At 38.9% G+C, this 20,856-nt stretch overlaps 2 protein-coding genes across 2 annotated transcripts in view; one reads left to right on the top strand and one right to left on the bottom strand.

Annotated features, from left to right (window-relative positions):
- Positions 1-3,614, top strand: part of flt4 (fms-related tyrosine kinase 4) — an 85,274-nt gene extending 81,660 nt beyond the window's left edge. Inside the window, exons 28-30 of the mRNA XM_015388512.1 lie at positions 337-457; positions 568-653; positions 3,070-3,614. Of these exons, the coding sequence (XP_015243998.1) occupies positions 337-457; positions 568-653; positions 3,070-3,283 (421 nt within the window). The 3' untranslated portion in view covers positions 3,284-3,614. The remainder of the gene's footprint in view (positions 1-336; positions 458-567; positions 654-3,069) is intronic.
- Positions 3,615-4,014: 400 nt separating this feature from the next.
- The window catches only part of ergic1 (endoplasmic reticulum-golgi intermediate compartment 1), a 31,945-nt gene continuing 15,103 nt past the window's right edge, over positions 4,015-20,856 (bottom strand). Inside the window, exons 3-10 of the mRNA XM_015388513.1 lie at positions 15,117-15,189; positions 14,672-14,766; positions 12,235-12,359; positions 9,790-9,894; positions 9,643-9,703; positions 9,360-9,460; positions 8,422-8,544; positions 4,015-5,767 (exon numbers count right to left, since the gene is read on the bottom strand). Of these exons, the coding sequence (XP_015243999.1) occupies positions 5,660-5,767; positions 8,422-8,544; positions 9,360-9,460; positions 9,643-9,703; positions 9,790-9,894; positions 12,235-12,359; positions 14,672-14,766; positions 15,117-15,189 (791 nt within the window). The 3' untranslated portion in view covers positions 4,015-5,659. The remainder of the gene's footprint in view (positions 5,768-8,421; positions 8,545-9,359; positions 9,461-9,642; positions 9,704-9,789; positions 9,895-12,234; positions 12,360-14,671; positions 14,767-15,116; positions 15,190-20,856) is intronic.

Genomic DNA, 20,856 nt, shown 5'->3' with positions numbered 1-20,856 from the left:
AATTATCTATGTAAACAAACCTCATCACTTGAGAAGGTAGGTGATGCGGACGTCGTGGAAGACATTTTGTCCCGTAACGCTCGCCATACTGTTGGGGGGGAGATGTTCATGTTGCTGCAGTCTGCAGTCTGACCGCTAGATGTCGCTAAAAGTTACACACTGTAGCTTTAATGTTATAATGAAAACTAAATGTAAAAGTATAAAAAACTATTAGAGCGTAAACACAATTACAATGGATTATCGATATTGTGAAAAATTCATTATTTTTTAACCCTGTGATCTTTTGTCAGGCCTTAAGTAAAAACTGCTTTTGCTTCTTCTCTAAACCCTGAACAGGTATTATAACTGTGTCCCCTTTGCCGGCTGCATGTTTGTTGGGCCCTCTAAAATATGCCACCCCAGAGTGAAGACATTTGAAGATTTGCCCCTGGGGATGCATTCACAAAAGCCTCCACAAGTAAGCTCTTTTATTTTATTTATACTTGTTAATAGAGCACGGTGACGTTTTTATTTCCGCTTTATAAATATAGCTGATTTATATACCTTCAAACTGTGTCCCATTCCCAGGATAACCAGACCGACAGCGGGATGGTTCTGGCCTCTGAAGAATTTGAGAGAATCGAGCACAACCACCGGGGCGCTGTGTTAAAAAGGTTTGTCACGCAAAAACTATGCATCACAGAGAACAGAAATGCAGGAAACTATACAGCCGATTATTTAGTGACATAGTTTGACATTTTGGGGTGATGCATGCGCATTGCTCACCCAAAGGACTCCATTTCAAAGCAATGAGCAAACAAATGCTCCACATGTTTCAGTCAACATCAGAGAACATTCATTCTTGGCTGGAAAATGTTGAGGAGTCACACGCTGTTCTATGTGTAGCGAAACCAACTTTGAGGGGGAAATATGCATGAGCTGACTCTCAATCTGCATGTGGAAGCAGAACATCACAACAGGATGACTCATTTAGACCCAAGGACCCATTTTTAGTCTTGTTTTGAGAAGTAGTTTCTCAAAAATGTTTGAGAATCTACGTCAGCTACAAGTACAAATAAGAAGATTTATCCAGCTACTGTACCAGGAATAGATGAGGATCTGAAAACTGCTTTAGTACTAAAACTGATAACAAAATTGTGCAGATAATGTACTCAGTCTTTGTGAAACTCTCCCCGAAGGTCACATTCTCACCTACATTTACTCTGAGAGTCTCCTAAGTATAAAATCATCCTTTCTATCCAAAGTCTACAGGGAAATCTAAAGCAATATATATGTTAAAATAAAAAGCTAAAGGATTTTATTAAATGGGCTTTGGCAAACCAGAACACTTTTAGTTGTGAATGTACAGTTCAACCAGGTTTATGCTCACACATATGGAGTGAATTTTGTATTATTGTTGTTTGCCGAAAAGAACGGGAAAAAGAACACGCTTTCAAAATTTTAATTTGAAAACAAAAAACAAACAAAAAAAAACTTGTTTTGTAAATGGAAATTTAAAAACGGAAAGCATTTCAGAAAGGAAATAAAAGAAAAATTAAACACTAAATAAAGGTTATGTAACTGTGGTATTCTCAGGTTTCATTTTTCAAAAAAAAAAAAGTTTTACAACTGTTTTTTACATTTTATATTTAAAAAATACACTTTTTTCAAACTTATATTTTTCAGATTGAGTTTAACAAGAAGCTTTCTTTTCAAATTGTTTTACAGATCACATTCCCTTCTCGCTCTTGACCAATAAAAAAATTGTTTTCGTAAAAAAGGAGTTTTTATTTTCCTCTCCACTGTCACTTTATGCATGTTCTGTGTCAGGGATTGCTGTTGTTTACAACAAAATGCAAAATAATGGCGCCACATGTTTAACCAGGAGTCCTGCGAGGCAATAACTCAATGCAAGCAGCTGGCTTTCCTTATATATAAACTTTATGCAGGAACCCCACATTCATATCTTCAGGTAACACAGAGTACATTTCAGACTTAAGCGATAGTTTCAAGGTGTTGCTTTATTGTATATCTCGTACCATGTCTTTCGGCTGTGCTGTTCTTTTTTCATCTCGTTACAGGTGATGAAGCAGACTTCTTTCTTTTCATCTATTCTCTTTTTTTTTCTTTTTTCCTTTTCTTCTTCTGTTTTTCTGCTCTATTTACATTGCAGTGTCCATATAAACTGTAAAACTCCCTGCATAATTATAATGAAGCAATTTATATGCATGAAACAAGTGGAGCAATATGGCAATTACCATACTGCTCCACTTGTGAAAGTAAAATCTGTTGGGCTCTTTTTGGCATCAAGACAATTATTCTTATTGCCACATTGCCAGACAGGACACTGTTAAAAAAATAAAAAAATATAAACTTTTTACCAATCTGACTCTATGAGTTGGTTGAATTGTCTCCATAAAGGGGCTTGAGATGAGACGTGTTATAGAAATAAATTTAATGCAGACTGATAGAAATGCGTCTTTGCTCCTCGCTTTAGAAGAAAGCCCACCCTGAGAAGTAAGGAGAATGGGATTTGTAAGATGCAATTTGAAAAAAAGAATTCTTTTATTTATATATAAAATAATTTGAAGAGTGTCCTACTTCAAAAAAGGTTTTGAGAGTAACTTTACTGTTTTCTTAGATTTTGTCTTTTCAAAATTTAATTTGTGGATTGCATTTTTTTTTTTTTGTGGGATTTCCATCTTCAAAATAAATAACGGGAGAAATTTCGCTCCATACTAACATGGATTTAGCAAAGTGGGTTAGTAAAATTATGAGTTTTAAAGACTTTGTTAACCATGGAAAGGGGTTGAACACAAACAAATTCCCCTTTATAAATGCAGCCATCCCAATTTACTGTAATTGTGTGTTCCCAATAAAATCTCCCCTAAACACATTGAAGTTTGTGGGTTTAACACCAAAGTATGGGTGGAGTTTAATTATATAATTATAAATCTGATTATATAATGGAACTGAATTTGTGGTTTTATTTTTAAAAGAAAGCTTCAATTAAGTGATTAAGACTTAAATTCATTAGCTGAGGAATACCTTCCTAAAAGTAAAGTCTGACTTTTCTCGCCCTGTTCTCAGTCGTATGAGCAGCACCAGCAGCACGGAGCCCCTCACAGCCTCCCACTGTCCCACTGGTCAGAACACCAGCAGCTCCGGACATCGTCCCAACTTCTTCAGCCAGCTGACAGGACAGACCTTCTACAACAACGAGTACGGCCACCTGTCCGAGGAAGGCTTCTGTGACTTCTACTCATCGCCAGGGACCCCTTCCTTGGCCTCCTCAAACGTGTAAACCAAAGAAAATGAGTGAAGAGCAGTGATGTTGGTGATCTGAGGGAGGAATGTGAAATTATACTCATGTCTCATTATCAAAAGGATTGAAGAGCTTCTGAGCAGAGCTGGCTTTTTCTCATCTCACTGTTCCTCCTCAGCAAATGGACTTAACTGATGTGCCTGGATTTCCTTTAACCAGCCACTGGGTGGCAGTATTACAACAATAATGAATCAAAATCGTTTTCTTTACATACATTTATATTTTTATCTTTTATATAAAATTTTCTTGCCTAATTTTTTACACCTTTTGTCTCATTTAGGAGAAAATAAATAAACTTTATCCTTTGTTTGTCTCATTTATGTAATATTTAACGATGCATCTGCTAATTCCACTAAATCCAGGGTGTTTTAGGCCTGTTTATCAATTGGAGCCACTGAACCATTTGGTGAAACGTATATAATTATGCCATTTGATTGGTCACATTTGGCTACTCGCCTCCAGTAACGGGCCAAATGACGAAGGTAAACAGAGGGATGTAGGGCGATGAAAGGAGTGAGTCACACTGAACACCTCTTATCAGAGGTGGACGCAAGCATGATGATAGCTGTGAGAGCTTAAAGCCGCCTTACAGCCTCCCATCAGCCTGTGACGAGCTGCAGGGTGTTGGCTCTGGGTGCCAGCTGAAGGAAAATAAGCGTGCAAAGTCCACCTCTGAGTCATGTTTAAACGTTTATAGAAGAAAAAATATATATACTTAAGGTTCCATTTTCAGTTTCAATGAATAATAGATAAAGGTGAAGTCTTTGTAATACACGGCAGGTGTCATGGTGTGAGTACAGAGCTCAGTAAATTAGAATACCACCCACAGGCTGATGAAGTTCATGGTTAGATATGAGTTTCAAAATGAAAAATGTTACATAAGAGCAGTTCAACAGGATTTTTAAAGGGTTGCGCCGCAGAATGGCATTCAAACTTAACCTCTGCTGAGGTTGTTTATAGAGGCCCTCAACCTGTTTGCATGGTTGGGTCTGTGTCTCCATAAAGCTGTGCTCCTTTGGCCCTGATTGGATGCATCTGAATTGGCTTAAATCCAGGAAAGTGACATTTCTACCCCAGGCCCTGGTTGTCTATGATTGCTCTTAAAACTGCAGCCTACTCCTTGGATAGGCTGTTGCATGTACACCTTTTTGACCAGATTTTCCTTCCACTAAACTTTCCATTACGAACTAAACAGCTTGCCTCTTTGGGCCTTTTTTTTTTGCCAGCCCTATTTAAATGTTTCCACTTAACAAGATGGCAGTTGCCACCAAAAATACCAACCCTTTCACTGTGTATTATCAGACACTTTTTGAATAGAATAAGAGATAACCTTACAATAATAATCAAATGTATGGGATTTAGAGGTGTGCCTGCGAATAGACTTAATTTCTGAATCATGTTAAGGCTTGTTAGCCTTTCAGGAACGGTTCATAAATGGAAATGATACGGAATGTTGTGCGGTAAACTCTCTATGGCCCCTTGGCGGGAAACAGACACCATGATAAACGTCTGTATGGCTTAGAAAGCAGAAAAACAGGCTCTGTGTTATCATGGTGCTACATCAGAGGCCAGTAGCAACAGTTTAACAGAAGGGTATAAAAAAAAAAACAGCCACTTTAAACCAATAACACAGTGATTACATAATTTCCAGTTATTTAAATCATCCTGAAAAGTCCAAGATAGTGTTTTAATACAGCCGGTGATGAAATGAGTGAAATAAACCCACCAAAAAAGGCAATCTGCAGAGCCCATCTACAAAGATACAGAAACAATAACACTGACAGCAATTATTAAAAGGAAACAGTGACCATAAGGCACAAACTGGGAGTCTTTTTTTTTTCTTTTTGCACCTTTTAAATCATAAAAACCTCTTAGATTTTTTGTAATGAAGCCAAATGACACTTCCTTAATACAACCATGGTTTTACGGAGTAATGATGAGCCACACATCTGTCTGAATAGTGGTAAAGAATGTTGAATTATTGAATGTATGGAGTTTAAGCACCAAAGTAGAAAACCTTAGAGAAAATATGAGCCATTTAAACAACAAAACAAAACAAGTACACACTATTAAGTTTCTGGCACGTCTTTCCTCGACATGAATCCCAGTTGTAAGAAGAGATGTCCTCTCCTGACACCGATGACGGTGTTAGAAGACATGTGATCATCAGGATCCCGACGTCAGAAGCAGAGTAGATGGAGCTGGAGAGGATCCTCAGTAACAGAGACAGCCTGGTAGTTAAATCATATGCTTCTCATTGGTCTCTGGCTTGTTTTCAATCAGAAGTGGATTTAGCTAACAGGCTAGCAACTTTGCACTTATAAATAAAATAAGCACGGGGTTGAGAGGCGACCCTCATGACATCTTTCCAATCTGGATCTTCTTCCAGGCTTCGGAGGCAGTAAATATACACGAGTCGATGATCCCGGCGACGGTGAACGTCCCTCCGACGATGGCACAAATCTGCAAAAAAACATCACTCAGTCAAAACCAAAGGTTGAGAGTTTCAAGGCTTTTTTTTCAGCATCTTTTTGCACAGATTCCACAGGTTCCGATTACATTTAGTCATGAAGCATTACGCTCACACCAAAGAATGAGCCATAAACTGGCAAAAAGCCGCTGGACTCACAATCCTTGGCAATGACTAGTGATAACACTGCGAGCACGCTAGTCTAAAACAAAGCTGCAGCCGGAGAAACGAAAACAGCAGAACAGGGAATCCAGACTCTAAGATATCAACCAGCAGGAAATGTTTCCAAAGGGCTGAAGGTGAGAAGCAGAAGATAAAAACTAAACAGGTTTGGTGAAGATATTCAGGTTATTGCACAGAGAAAACAAGACTCATGTCAAAATTCTAGAAACTGAAACCCACAAGAGCCAGGAGGATTATCACCAAGAGAACCACAAAAACATATCTACATAATTTAATTCCCTTTTAAGGTGAAAATAACATCTATGATACTTGAGTCTTAAAAAACAGTAAAAGAGATAACTAAAATACAGAATACTGTGACATAGCCCTGAGAGCAGGAGCAGCTCTCAAGGACCATAATCCATCTTAATCTCACTTCTAGTCCCAGGTGTGGCCCTCTGATTTGCCAGTTCATACGGGGAGGCAAATACATATATGGCAAAATGACTAAACCTTGAAAGAAGAAAAAATGTGTAATCTGCAACACAGTATTTTAACCTTTTCTGCCATTTTTTGCTTTTAATTTAATTTAACTCCAAACAAACATCCAGTGAATCCAATAAGAGCAACGGAGTGCGTGACGTATGTTAAGCGATGGATAGTTGTTGCCAACAAAAATCAAAGCGTGCAGTTTCACGCCTAGAATAAGAAGAGCCTTGATCCCGTTTCTCTGTTAATCTTTTAAAATTAATTTGCTGTCGATATCTTCTAGAACAGACCTAATAGCAAAATCTACACCTCAACTCTCCAGCGGCAGCCATTGTTGTTGTCACCCAAGCGCGCTTTGGTGACGTGGTTGATTACGTTACTGTTGATCATCTGTCCATCATCGTATAAAGCCCGCCCTGATAATTTGATTGGCCCGCCAGATATTGTGCGAGCATACTCGCGCTACTATTGAGCAATGCCAGACTGAACTTCCCGACCTCAAACGTTGTGGGCGGGACTAAGTTCGGAATGGCACCCAGGCTAGATGCTTAGTGCTGGAATAACAAAAATATCTAAAAAATAATTACAGCTGTTGCTGTTTTTTTTCTATACTTTTATACATTAAATCTCAAATAATTGTAAGATGTAAGAAAAAAACCTAAATTCTGTTAAAAATCGCTATATTTTTTAAATGATAATCTATCAATTCAAAATCACAATATTGGGATTTATAGTTACATGATATGGATTAAAACTACTAAATGAAATGTATTAAATGAATGAATGAATTCTGTTTTCTACAGAAGTCAGACAACTGTGCCTGTGGAAAGGATATTATATTTGCATTTTAATTAAATAAAAAAGAAAACCTCCTCATAGCGCTTCATGCTAATCTTTTTTGGCCGCCCCACAGTAAAAACTTCAGGCAACACTGCGGTTAAGGTTTGATGCTTTCTTAATTTCTTTCCAGCATTACTGGATGTAGGTTTTGAACGAGGCACCATCCTGACTCCTGTCGTTTGTTTAACTGACCTCAGAGTCATCTTCTCAGAAGTCCCTTTATACCAGTTAATAGTATAACAGTTATTGGAATCCCCCCATTTCTGATATAAAAGCATGCTTGGTTTTCCAGAAGGTTGGGAGGTTTTCTCCTAAACTATCAGAAAGCATTTTAGCTGATGTGCTCCTAAAAACCGACTGATTTAAAGCAAACACTTTGGTGTCCATGCAAAAACCCAATTACCTGATGGTACTATAACAGCTAGGTAATGCAATGCAGCCCCTCCCCAACCTGTTGTTGGCAAGTTCCTGACTTATTACACTTCTTCCAGCTTTCAAAGAAGATGAAATTGAAATATTTTAGAAAACTTGGAAAAGAATAAGTTCCCTGAAGGAATAATCCCAAGGGATTAATAAAGTTGAGTTTAAGTCTATAACAAATATAAAACAGCCATTAGAAGTGGCGGCCTGGTGGTTAGGGCAAAAAGCTTGGAATCCAGAGGTTATGAGTTTGAGCCCCACTCCCACAGACTGCCACTCATAACCCCCGCCCACACTGCTCCATGGGCACCACACAATGGCAGCCCACTGATCCCCAAGGAGAAGGGTCAAATGCAGAGAGTTCATTCCATTGCTCTGTACTTGTGACAGTCTAATGACAAAAGCTGGGGGGAAAAAGAACTGTATATCAAATATTTGCTTTTCTTTTAGAAATAAAATAAATGTGATCGTATTTTATGTTTTTGTTCTATAAAAATCTTAACCCTAACCCCTAACTTTAGGAAGAAAAAAAACAGTTTATGAGACAAATGTCCCTAGCTCTCATATTCTACTACCCTAAGACCTACATATAAAGATTTAGATGTTGTTTATTTCATTATTTTACCCTTTCATATAAAAGACCAGATCTGATAACATTTGGAGTCTTTGACCTTTAAAGACAGGGGGGGGGGAAAATACAGGAAATGGAGCCATGTACAGAAATATTCTCACTGACCGTCGTGATGAAGCGATAGAAAGGCTGCCTCCTCTCTGTGTACTTGACTGTGATTGGACTGAGGTCGTATCGGAACCAGATCGCAGGAATTATTCTGCCCGTGTGACTGTAGGCAACATACTCCTATGTAGAAACAGAGATAAAAGCGGGAGACCTTTACAGAGATCTGCAGCAACATCAGAGAAAAAGAAGAAATTTAATTAAAGGTGAAAAAGTTAATCAGTTCAGAAAATCAGTTCTGAGGAATTTAATCAATTTTCTTTCTTTGTAGTAAAGAAGGCAGTGCGTCATTGGGAAAAAAAAATCAAAAACTAGTCATTAAAGCTGGAACTATTAAACTTAACTAGAAGAAACTGCAGTGTGTTCAGTTAGTGATGACACAGCTTTAATCAACTTAGATTAAACTTCATCTGTTTATTGGCCCACTCTATAAATACAATCATATCAGCATGTTTGGCAGGACAAAGAATCCTTCTGTCTGTGTTGACGTTCCACCAGGACCCTCATTTCCCTGTTTCACAGTCGCCCGGCAATGTTGTCAGTCTATACTCTGAAGCCAGTTTTCAGTTAACACAGTTCTAGGAAGTGCGTTTATGGGTTTGTTGACATTTTGGGAGTGTTTCCATTCACTATAGGTTACCCTTCTCTTCTAAGTGAAGCCGGAAGCTAAATGCAGCATCACACCCTTAGCTGGTGGATTCATGGAATAACTCACCTTCTTTATGATTTTTAACTTAATATTTAGATGCATTTCATTTAAAATGTGTTTAATGATGTTTAAAAATAAAGGGTAGTGACAGCATTATGATGCGGGGATGCTTTTCTTTAACGTACCCTGATCTAAAGCGACAAAAGCAGCTGATTATTGTAAAATATAATATAATATATGCAATATAACTTCTGCTAAGGCCGAAAAAACAACAAAGACAAAACAAAACCTTGTTTGCCACTGTATACTGGTAGGAAAACCTCTGTCTGCCTGTTAGGTCTTCATACACAGTCGGTACAATCTTCAGGATGTAGTCGTGTGAGGCCAGCGCTGCAACAGAAGGTGTTTGAGCGTTAAAATTAGAAAGCCCTTTTTTATCGTTCTAATACTGACGTAAATGGATGAAATATGACAGTTTTTTATAGTTTTTATGTGTCAGGAATGTGATTCAAGTTTTCCCACTGCTAGGTGCTGATTTCATTGCCTCATATCCAGGCTGTTTGAATACTTACGGTTAGATGACAGCCGGTTTGCCCCTCCTAGAGCATTGAAGGCTCCTTGGACCTTTTGTACCTGGATCACAATACAGACAAGAGTTCCCGCTTTTAGTAATTCTGTTAATCCCCTTAAATTTGCTGTGTTTGTGTGCATGTCCTAACTTGTAGCTTTTCTCCAAAGGCCAGCTTGTGGATGGTGTGAGTCATGTCAGGGTTTTGGGGCTGCGCTGTAGCACTGTGTGTTGACACATGGAAGTTCCCCGGTACCTGCAGACCAAACACACACAGCTGCTAAAACGGTGTCTGTTACACAGTAGGTTTGTAACCAATGTTTAAAATGGATGCAGTTTGGTTGGAAACCGAATGTCTTTTCCACTTCACTTTTTTTTCCTAAAAAAAAGTTATGTTAAACATGCAAGCTGCTGGGTTAATAACTTTAAAGGTGGCTGGAAGGACTGACGCAGGTGGTGAGGTTGGAGCAAACGGAGCTGACGATCTTAGACGACATGCTACACATGGACGTAAATAAATCCCAGGGATCATTTCTCAGTTTAGACAGATGAAGGAAGGAAGAAAGGGGGGCAGGAACTCCACTGATTCACTAAAACCCAACAAAGGTTTTTTTTCCTTTCTGTGAGTGGGTAACATCTTAATATTTATACCGAGAATCATTATGTGACATCCAGGTTTTTTTTAAGAGCTTTTGCTACCAGGATGGGAACCTTTAGAATTTTGGATTAAAACATGATAATTTCAAAGAATTCAAATAAACTTACGCTTAAGTTTAACAAAAACATGGTTCCTTACAACCATTTACACACCATGCTAGCATGGTTCCTAGCCTCCTAGTGACGATCTACACTATATTTCTCTCTAGAGGTAAACAAGCAAATCAACATGGCGGCCCCCCGTAACATTCAGGAAGTTTGCGGAGAGTCAGGCAAAGAAGGCAGCCTTTGGTGAATTTATTTGACAGTATGCCTTTGGGAAGTGGATACGACAGTCTAAACAGGGCTTACAGATGCAGGAAACAAGGCCGAGGCTGACTGTACGGAGATGACGCGGTCTGCTCATATGCTCTTTGTTATCTGAGAACCAAGCCAGAACTGAACCCGTCCGAGCCCTACTGAGGAACTAGTACCATGTTAGTGCGGTTTGGTTGTAGGTGCTATTTACACTCCACGGTTATCTCAGTTACCATGCTCCGACTAATCTCAACAGTTTCAAAGGGGTAGTGTAAATGGGCCTTATCTTTCTTTCCCTATTACTCTGTTATCTGGACACCTTTCCAGTGAGCTACACAAATGTGCTGTTTGTGTGACTGAAAACTTGAAATGTTTCTTTTATCCATTGTCTTCAAGTTATCAATGTTTGCTTCTTCGTTGCATTGTTGATTAATTTTCTTCTGAGAATATTCACATCTTCCTACTACTTGGGCCCTGTTTGTTTGGTCAAATTGCCAAAAACGGGGACCAATCACCCGAACTACACAGGTAAGGTGACAAAGCATTCTGAGCTCAGACATTAGCAGCGGGAAATCAGTGTGAGAACAGTGGGAAAGAGAGCACCATAACCGGGACAAGAGGACCAGCTGTGCCTCTGTCTGGAGCTCAGTAAGCACTGCGGTAGATTGGAGGAGCATGTTGGGCAGAGGGATATAAGGCGGCTCAAGAGGAGAGCGGAGGAGCAAAGCAGAGATTCGGATTAGTCCACCAGGGAAACAGCGCCAGGCTGGGGAGAGGCTACAGCTTACTGAAGCTAGCTAGGCTAACTGCCGTTGATCCAAGGAGCACCTCAGAAGATCATATAAGTCTGCCGGGGAACAGAACGCTGAGGGTGTGGGATAGGCTAGTGCTGAATGGGACTTGGACTGCAGTACTTTTGAGAAGCCTGTCAGGGAGAATCAGCAGCAAGAGGCTACGGCTAGCTGGGGTTACCTTTTCGCGGTTACTTGTTGAGGTTGAAGGATTGCCGGGGGGTTCGGGGGGGCTTTTGGGGGCCCGGGGCGGCGGGGTGGGGGGGGAGGGGGCTTGTTGTTGGTTTTCACTGTTGGGGTTGGGCCCTTAAACCTTTCTTTTTTTGGTTGATTTAAGGCGGTTTTTTAAAAAGGCCCCCGCCAACCTTCTTAGGGGATTTCCGGCATGTTTTTTTTTCATTTTTTTTTTCTTTTTTTTTCCTTTTGGTTCAAAACAAAGCTCGTCTCTGCTGCCTCCTCCACTAAAACGGTGTTTAGTTCATGATTTTGATACCTAATAATGCCATGTCAATGTACACGAAACAGAAGTTGAAGAATTTATGGATTTGGTGCTGCGATCTGTAGATAATGACTTTTGGGATCGGAGATTGCCGATCAGCTCTCAAAATCCAGACCGGTTCACGTCTAATTGCTTCTAAGATAAGCTGAACATCCAAAGGATCCCCTCATGTTGTCAGTTTTCAGTATCTGGGATCTCACACCAACTTTTGGTGTTTCAGCCATGCCAAGAACAAACTGGGGCTGTTTTACTGGGGTGAATTTCTAACCAGCTTTTTTAATTCCTAAAATGAAAAATACATTGATGAAAAAAGATTTACTTTTAGGATTTCTTGGAACTAATCAATGCTTACTTTGTTAACAGTGAACTCTCCCTCAAAGCGGCAACCCTCTCCCTGGTTCAGAGGTATCTTCATAGAGTTGTCTATGTGACCGACCTCATGGCGTCCCATTTCATCCTGGATGTCCAAACCCACCACTGGAAGAAAAAAAAAAAGACAGCATACATGGGGAGGTAATTCACACCTAGTTAATATATAATTACATCGGTTTAAACTTGTTTGTTTTGAAGTATATTAAAAATATGAGGCAACAAAAAGGGACAGATTTGTTTTGTGATGACAGGAACTCTTGGCTGCTTTAGTTATGGTGAAAACTAATCACGCCTTTACCCATGTGCTTACACAGAGAGTTGTCAAAACAAACCCGTTTTATATTGTCAACAAGTTTAAACTCTGCAGCAAAACTAGAAACAAAATGTGTTTAATTTTTTGGGGGGGGGCTTCGTCGTGGAGATGAAACTGGTTCAAACTGGTACTAGATTAGACTTTATCATCATTAACAGAGAATAAAGGGAAAATACGCAGGAATGACTGCAGCCTGTGACCCACAGTCAATACACAAAGTCCAAAAAATCCTCACCATCACCCACTCTCTCTTTCTGTGATTTTCCACCCCCCTCCCCCCATGCGGGCTCCTGTGTGTTGGCACACGGGCAGTGGCCTAATTTTCAAAGCCAGCGAGGCGTGTTGAATCTGGGCTCCACACGTCGCTACTGTTGACTTCTGACATTCAAGACAAGCTACTTCACTCCGTTAATCCAGATCTCTAAATAATGCAGCAGGCAAATATAAGCACAGAGACTCTGTGGGGGAGATATTATGGCCTCCTTTTAAGACGTTCAGGGCTGGAAGGAGGCTGATTTAAAGCCGATCCGTCTTTAAATAGGGGCGACTGTTTTTCCATGAAGTCATAAATGAACAAGAAGCAGCCTGGAAAGGTCAGTCGATCGAAGATGTTTAGCTGAGAAAGATGCTTTCCTTAAGTAAGAAAGGAAAAAAAAAAAAGAGAAGGTCTTCCATGACGAAATGGGTTTGACTTCTGAGTAAATTAGCAACGGATGACAATCCGGCCTGGAAAGAGGACCGATGAAGTATTAACTCCCAGTCAGAGCTTAAAGTGGACTTGGGGGTTTAAAAAACACACATGCATTAATGAGAAAGGTTGATTGGAAACTGCAGCCTTTATCTGGGGAAGCGGGGAGTTAAACTTTCTAAACCGACAGTTTGAGTTTGTAACCCAGAGCCTCTGCAACACAAACCATGATTCAAGCATTTATAAATGCTGCCATTTTGGGAAAAAAAAGAAAATCTCCAAATGATTGGGAGTTTTCTGCGCCGCTCTGGCTGATTTGTCAGTGTTTGGTGATGGGCATAGTTTCTGAGGGGAGTCATCATGAGCAAATAAGAACTGACTCCTCTGTATCGGCAGGCTTTAGAGCGAGCCAGCAGAGGCAGCTTCAAGTCAGACACAGATCAAAGCAGAGCAGCAGAAACCAGGCTCATCTATGTAGACCTTTAACGTAGATGTTACACAGACACCCTATGGATGTCACTGATTTTGACCCTTAAATGATGCATTCAAGTTCGTTTTCCCAGGATGGAATTTACAGCTTCGTATTTGACTCAGTCAGAGTCATCAAAAGTATAGACACTTTTCTCAAATGCTTTATCTGGATAAAACACTAATCTAACTTGGTACCGATAATTTAAAAAGGCAAATAAAAAGCACAGAGTGCAGAGGAGGAGGATAAACTCATGTTTGTGAAATATTGGGGCCCTAATGGTATTTAATGTATATGCATAAAGTGTTTTTAAAATATATTTGCTGCAGCTACTATTAGATTTCTGCACATTAAAAGAATATACCTCAAAAAACCTTTAAATATGGAAAAATTGTGTTAGGTTTGTTTCATTTATTTGGATACCAATTTGACTGTAATAAGTGATTCTGTTGAGAAATAGTGTAAATACAAATATTTTTGACGCTTTTAATCATTTTTTTCATTTTATCTCCTTATGGTATCAAACAGTATTGAATATTCTCCAGTTTACTATCACTTTTTGCTTTCTCTGTACAAATCTGGTTTGTACGCATTGTTCACACGTTTTCATGACTTTTAGATCAGGTGGATTACAAACGATTGCAGGATTCAGGAAACTAACCAGTTGGAAAAACTGATTTAAAAAAATGTAAAGAAGGAAATCCAGCCAAAATTAGGCCAAAACCAGTTAAATGCAGGTCACTAAAGGACATCCAGTCATCTGATTATAATCCCAGTATAACCTTTAAACCAAAACTCTGTTGTGATAAATATACAGAAATGCAAAGTATCTCATTGTCCAATAAAATAGAAGAATAAAGACCTAAAGCGAACATCATTAGCAGTGTAACAGGAGGCGCATACCAGCAGAGAGAGAAATAAAGAGGTGTGTCTTTGTAAATACTCACAATCACAGTGTAAGTTTGGCAAACTGATGTTTAAACTCACATCTATCTTCCCACCACTGTCTTTATCAGGGTCATCCACATACAGTTCATTTACACTACAGCAGACAGAAACAAAGAAAGAAAAGGTTAGAAACTTGGTCAATTAACATAAAAAAATTAGATTTTTAACATGATTTTAATACAAAAATGATTCATCTCCGGTTAAGCTACAACAAAAACAACATTTATGAATCTGTATGTGTAATTTCCTTCTTGTCACACCTTCTCTATGTCATCCCATCATTACACACAGCTGACGCAAGCATAGAATAGATTTTCTTTTAGTAACACTGTCTCTGTCGCCTGGCTGTCGGGCTGGGCAAAGGAAATTATACCGAGGGGCTTCAGCGTTCATTATTCCCTCCCTGCGTGTGTCTCAGATCCAGGATGTTCCAAACTTACGTACATTTCGGTGGCTATGAACCCCGTCAGCTCGGACAGGAAGAGGAAGAGTATGAAGACACAGCAGAGGATGGATACTGTGGGGAAAGGAGACAAGCAGGTTTTAAAACATGGCCCCTCTTTAATTCACATTATTCTCAAGTTACCAGTTTGTAAAGGAAAGATGCTAACCCCAAAGAGCCAGACTATATCCAGCTGTTTTTAGCAATGGCTGACCTCAACTATTGACATAAATGAAATCACAGTGGTCATAAATTTTTTCCCCCCTTAAACAGCGGTTTTACTGCCAGTTTTAGAGCTGCCATTACGCAGGTTTTTAAAGACCATCCTACACTCATTACCCGTTGAATACCAGCACACCAGGCGGCCATTACAGCATCCTTTCTCTGAGAAGGGTGAGCTCACGCTTCTTTGAGGCATTCAAATTGGCTCATTTTACATAAACAAATTCATTCCTGCCAAGACCAAAACAGGGAATATCTACTATTATATAAAATATTTCACACAGAAAAAGTTTAAAAGGAGAAAAGCAGCAACTTCATGTCTCAAACTAATGAGTCCAAATTAATTAGGTGGTTTTGTGTTCACTGGGGTGAAAACGCATCAAACGGATCTCTGTCGCTGTGGTCTGTCCGGTCTGGCGGGATTCTCAGTCAGCAGGTGAGGTGAGCTGACGTGGCAACGTGTTTCCTAGGAGCCCACAAGCACATGACCCTGCGGTTGGCAGGGTACTGCAGCCACACCCACCAGCGATGAAGGAGGCTTTGCATAAGGTAATGTTTAACCAGCAAACAGCAGGGAGTGTCGCCATGACACATAGGTCACCAATTCAGGTTCATCAAAACACTTGAAGCAATTCTTCCCCTGGCTTCAAAGGACGACAGCATGTTTCCAGGATTATTGGAGGCTGGAGTAATAATCAGTTACAACCGGTTGTAAACCGGATGGAGGTGGAAACACTGAAAAGTCTGATGATTTACAAAGACCTACCATGACTGGTTTACACTGGAAGGACATTTTTTTCCAAGCAGTGACAAGAAGAGATAATTAAGCAGCTCTTATTTGATTGATGTCTTTAATGGATCCTTCCAACAGGATTCTGCTGCAGCTTATATTAGAGCAGGGGAATTTTCTCCAAATTTGCACAGCTGGTCAAACTCCAGTCACTCAGGTTCTTACTCTTGTTTTCATGCAATGACAGTTTGAAATTTTTGCATACAAATTATTATTATTTTTCATGTCAGCAAAGGGAAGAAGCAAGCTGACCAACTATGAACCCAGAGTTCTTCCAAAAGTGCAAACATTATAAATACTCATACAAGCAGTTTTATGCATGAAAAACATCTTTCCCCGCACATTTCTTTTTTCAAATTTTAATATTTATTACATCCGTCAACAATTAAACATAGAGTGAAACCAGTGACGACAGTGTCAGTACTGTAAAGTGTAAAACATTAAGTGATTGTACAGAAAAGGACTTGAGTTATTAACATTTTCCCCCCTGAACCTCTCCCAACATCTCACCCCACCTCAGCCAAAAAACTAAAGCCAAAGGCAAAAAAAAAAAAAAAAAATCTCACATACTGCATCTTTATTCTGGATCAATAGTGTTTGACTCTTTCCTCTCTGGTTTTAAAAACGGTTCCCACGTACTCCGATACGCCTCAATCTGACCGTTTATTTTGTGGATGAGTCGTTCGTAAGAGGCGGTCTCTAAAAGTGCTGCGTACCATTCTGTATATTTAGGGGTGTTTTGACCCCTCCAGTGTCTTAATATAAATCGCCTTGTCATGGCTATTTTTAACCATTGTGTTTTTTTTGTTCCTATCTTGACCTTATAATCTAAGAAGTCCTAATGTAGGTGTCAAAAATAAATTGGAGTTAAGAGTGCTGTTGATTTTTCCCATAACGGTCTGCTAATAAGAAATCAGGTTCGGACACATGAGGAACATATAAAGCATATCTTCCGGACTTTGTTTACATCGCCAGCAAATATCCGATTTTACTTATTTTTCCCCGCACATTTTTGAATGTAGATTTAATACCATGAGGCCCCCAATACATCCCAACCATGAATTTTTGCTCTTTTTCCGTGCTCTTTTATGTTTTATGCTCCTGTAGATTCTCTCCTCACTTGTGAACCTCTTTCTTTGCACTTTTGTCAACTTTGAGGGTTAAGCAAACCTACAAAGGTAAACTGCCTGTGATTGGTTATTTTTCAGGAAATTCCACCTCCCTAGACAATACTGTACTTCTTAATTTTGGCAGTATGAACGTTAGCAAAGCATCTTAAGTCTAAAAGTTGTTCTCATCAAGATTTGAATTCTGACTTCATATCCAACAACCATCTCCAACATCAAATTACAATTTTAGAAACAGAATGCTGAACAGTAGCTGCAAATGGAGTACAGAGGTTCCAATTTTAACATAATTTGTTTTAGAGCACTACTTTCATGGATTTTGTTTATTTCATGATGACCTTACTTAAGCTATTTTTACAAAGAGATTGGCTATTAGCCTAAAGATTCTTTGCTAATGTTACTTGTACGCACCTAGGAAAAAAAACTGTACTGCCAACAATAGGCAGTTTACTATTAGTGTTGCACCGATACCGATACCAGTATCGGACAGGGCCCCGATACTGCCCTAAAATGGTGGTATCGGTATCAGCGAGTACCAACCAATAAGGCACTGGTACCATTCTGAGATCCAAATGTTTCTTCAACTATTGTCACCCACTCCTGGTAGGCAATAAAAAGTTCTACTGGATTCACTTTGTTTTAGTCTTTTTCCTGCTTCACAAAGGTAGGCAGCAGCTTGACATGAAGCCATGATGACAATTATTTTACATTATTATGGTATCGGTATCGGCCGATACTGCACAGCCAGGTATCGGGTATCGGTATCGGGGCCAAAAAATGGCATCGGCGCAACACTATTTACTATCTCAGGTTGGTTAATCCTCAAAGGAAAAAATTTTTACATGAATGCAGAAACAGGTCCACACGTGAGTAAAAAAGAATCTACAGGCAAATAAAAAGCACAGAGTGCAGAGAAAGAGGATGAACTCGTGTTTGTGACATATTGGGGACCTCATGGTATTTAATCTATATGCAAAAAACATTCAAAATACGCCTGGAAAGCATGTCTTTTAAATAAACTCCTAATTGTGAATTTCAACAGTTTCGGACTTCATAATTAACAGTTTCCAGCAACAGGTAGGGGAAGAAGAGCTAAAATATAAAATAGAATTAGGATTGGAGATTTTAGCAGTTTGACATTATTACTCTTCTAAAAAACATACGTATTAAACTATAGTACTGATAGCCTACCAGAGCCTGGTCGCATTTCTTCTCTAATCGCTAGTCTAGACTTGCTTACTTCCCAATTACAGCAGAAACGATTAGGCAGAGCAAACAAAATGCACAGAAAAACTAAAAAGAAGCTGTCATTTTTTGACCTAAATGCAAATCACAAGAGAACTTGAGGGCTCTGTGTACAAAAAAAAAAAAAAAACAGGCCAGCCAAAAAATTAGCTGTGGTGTTGTGAATGAAACAATAACAGCTGGCAAACGTGTGTGAGTAAAGAGCCCACACCCTTAGACAGTGGATGGAGACAGGAAGGGAGTCCACTGTCTACAGGAAGGACTTCCAAGCACTTCCTTTCTGTGGTGGAAATAGATGTAAAGCTGCTTAATTTCCTCTCTACTCCATCATGAGCCATAATCAGCCCTCAGTTTGCAACATCAGCTCAGTTTAACCGGTTTCATGTTTTTTTATTGGTGAGGGGGAGTGGGCTTTTTTTTTTTCCTGCTTGCATCAGCTGACTAGCAAAATAAGAAAATAAGAGAGGCGCCAAAAATGTGTCATCGGGTCTAATGAAACCTACTGAGCCATGAATAATCAATGTAATTCTATGAGTTACTGATGACAAGTAAGGAAAAAAACACCTAATCCTCTACTGACTACTTCCCATGTCCTTCAGGCAATAGAGGTCTGCGATCATTAACATTCTCCACATATTTGGCTGTCTTAAAACATTATTATTTCACGTTTACACATCTCAAAGCATGGTTAAACCTGTGTTGATCAGACAGGTACCAGCTGGCAGCCCCTCCTCTTAACTCTTCTTTGATAGCTCTGTTTTCCAGTTGAACTGAGGTTACCTCTCTTCATTTAATAAAAAGGTCCACTAGCCAAAGTCCAAAGGTGTTCGGAATACTTCCTGTAACGTCAATCCTACGATTATAAAGCTCCTGCTATCAAAGAAAGGTCCTATTTAGAGGCAGTAAATGAAGCTGAAAGCTTAGATATAAAACAATATAAAGCTTTAAATAACTGGGGGTCATTTTCAGAGCTGAAACATTTAAAATAACGTCCACCTCTTTCACTGAGTCTCTCCCTCTCTTTCCTGCACTGTCCTCTTTACAAATGCTCTTGCTGTTAGTCTTTGTAAAGAAAAAATAAAATAAAAAAATAATAATTTTAAGTTTTTGCATGGTTTCCTTTTGGTATTTAAGCCATCAGACATCAGACAGACATTCTTATAATTTTACAAAATAGAGTTTCAGGATGTTTTTAATGTTTTTTCTTCAGATTTTGGCTTCCATTTTCATTTCAGTCCTTGTACTTCATCCTGCCACCATTTGGTGCAGCATATATAATAAAAAAAAAAAAAATTAAAGGAATTAAATGGCCTACAATGACATGAGGGTGTATAAAAGTTATGCTTTTAGAGAAAAGAGAAGTTTAAATCAACGCTTCAACAGAAATTCTTAGAGAATTATCTTCTTGGTGTTAATTGTAATTATCCTATGTACTGTAAGGTTAAGACGACGTACTGTAAGAAAGACTAAACAAAATATAAACATAAAATAAATGAAACCTTTAAAATATTTAAACCGATAAACTGTCAATATTTAGCTCAGTTGCTTCTATTTTAAATAGAGAATCATTGAATTTTTCTTTTCATTTGTAAGTATATCCATTAAAATTTGCATATATTGCTTTTCATAAACTATTTTGACCATTTAAAAATGAATTGAAAAGGCATAATCATTAATTTAGTTGTTTCTTATCCCTATTTTCTGCAATTGATTTCAAACTTAACCAAAGTACTCAGGATTCATCGGTTTCCATCAATAGCAGGAAGTTTTCCTCTCCACACTGTGGCTTATCTAAGCTAGATTGGGTTCAGCGGAGGGGACTTTAACTGATATGACTTCAACCACTGATATCTGACCACAAACCTTCCTGATATGGAGGCCAGTCGGACACCTTTGATGTCTGCACATAAGCAATTAACTGTATTTTACTGACTCTCATTGCCGGCGGTTTGGATACTAGTGCTCATTCGTGGAGTTATTTTGACTACTTTTACATTATTGATTAAAATATCAAGTGTTTTATCAAATGATTGATTAAACTAAAGAGAAATACCTGTAATAAATTAAGATATATAAATAGGCAAATGCATGTATATATAATTCATATATATATTTATGTAGTTTTGTTTAATTACTGCTGTGAGCAGGTTATTTATTCAGCAAATGCCATGTGTTAGTCTTTGTTTACTAGTGGGTCCTAGAATTTCTAAAAGTAGAATGGGAGGCAGATCCCTTAGTTATTAGACTCCTCTCCTGTGGAACCAACTACCAGTTTTAGTTCATGAGGCAGACACCGTGTTTACTTTTAAGGCTAGGCTTAAAACTTTCCTCTTTGATAAAGCTTATAGTTAGAGTGCT

Source organism: Cyprinodon variegatus, unplaced genomic scaffold, assembly GCF_000732505.1.
Source record: "Cyprinodon variegatus isolate N-32 unplaced genomic scaffold, C_variegatus-1.0 Scaffold425, whole genome shotgun sequence".
Taxonomy (NCBI): Eukaryota; Metazoa; Chordata; class Actinopteri; order Cyprinodontiformes; family Cyprinodontidae; genus Cyprinodon; species Cyprinodon variegatus.
This window is presented reverse-complemented; position numbering and strand designations above follow the sequence as displayed.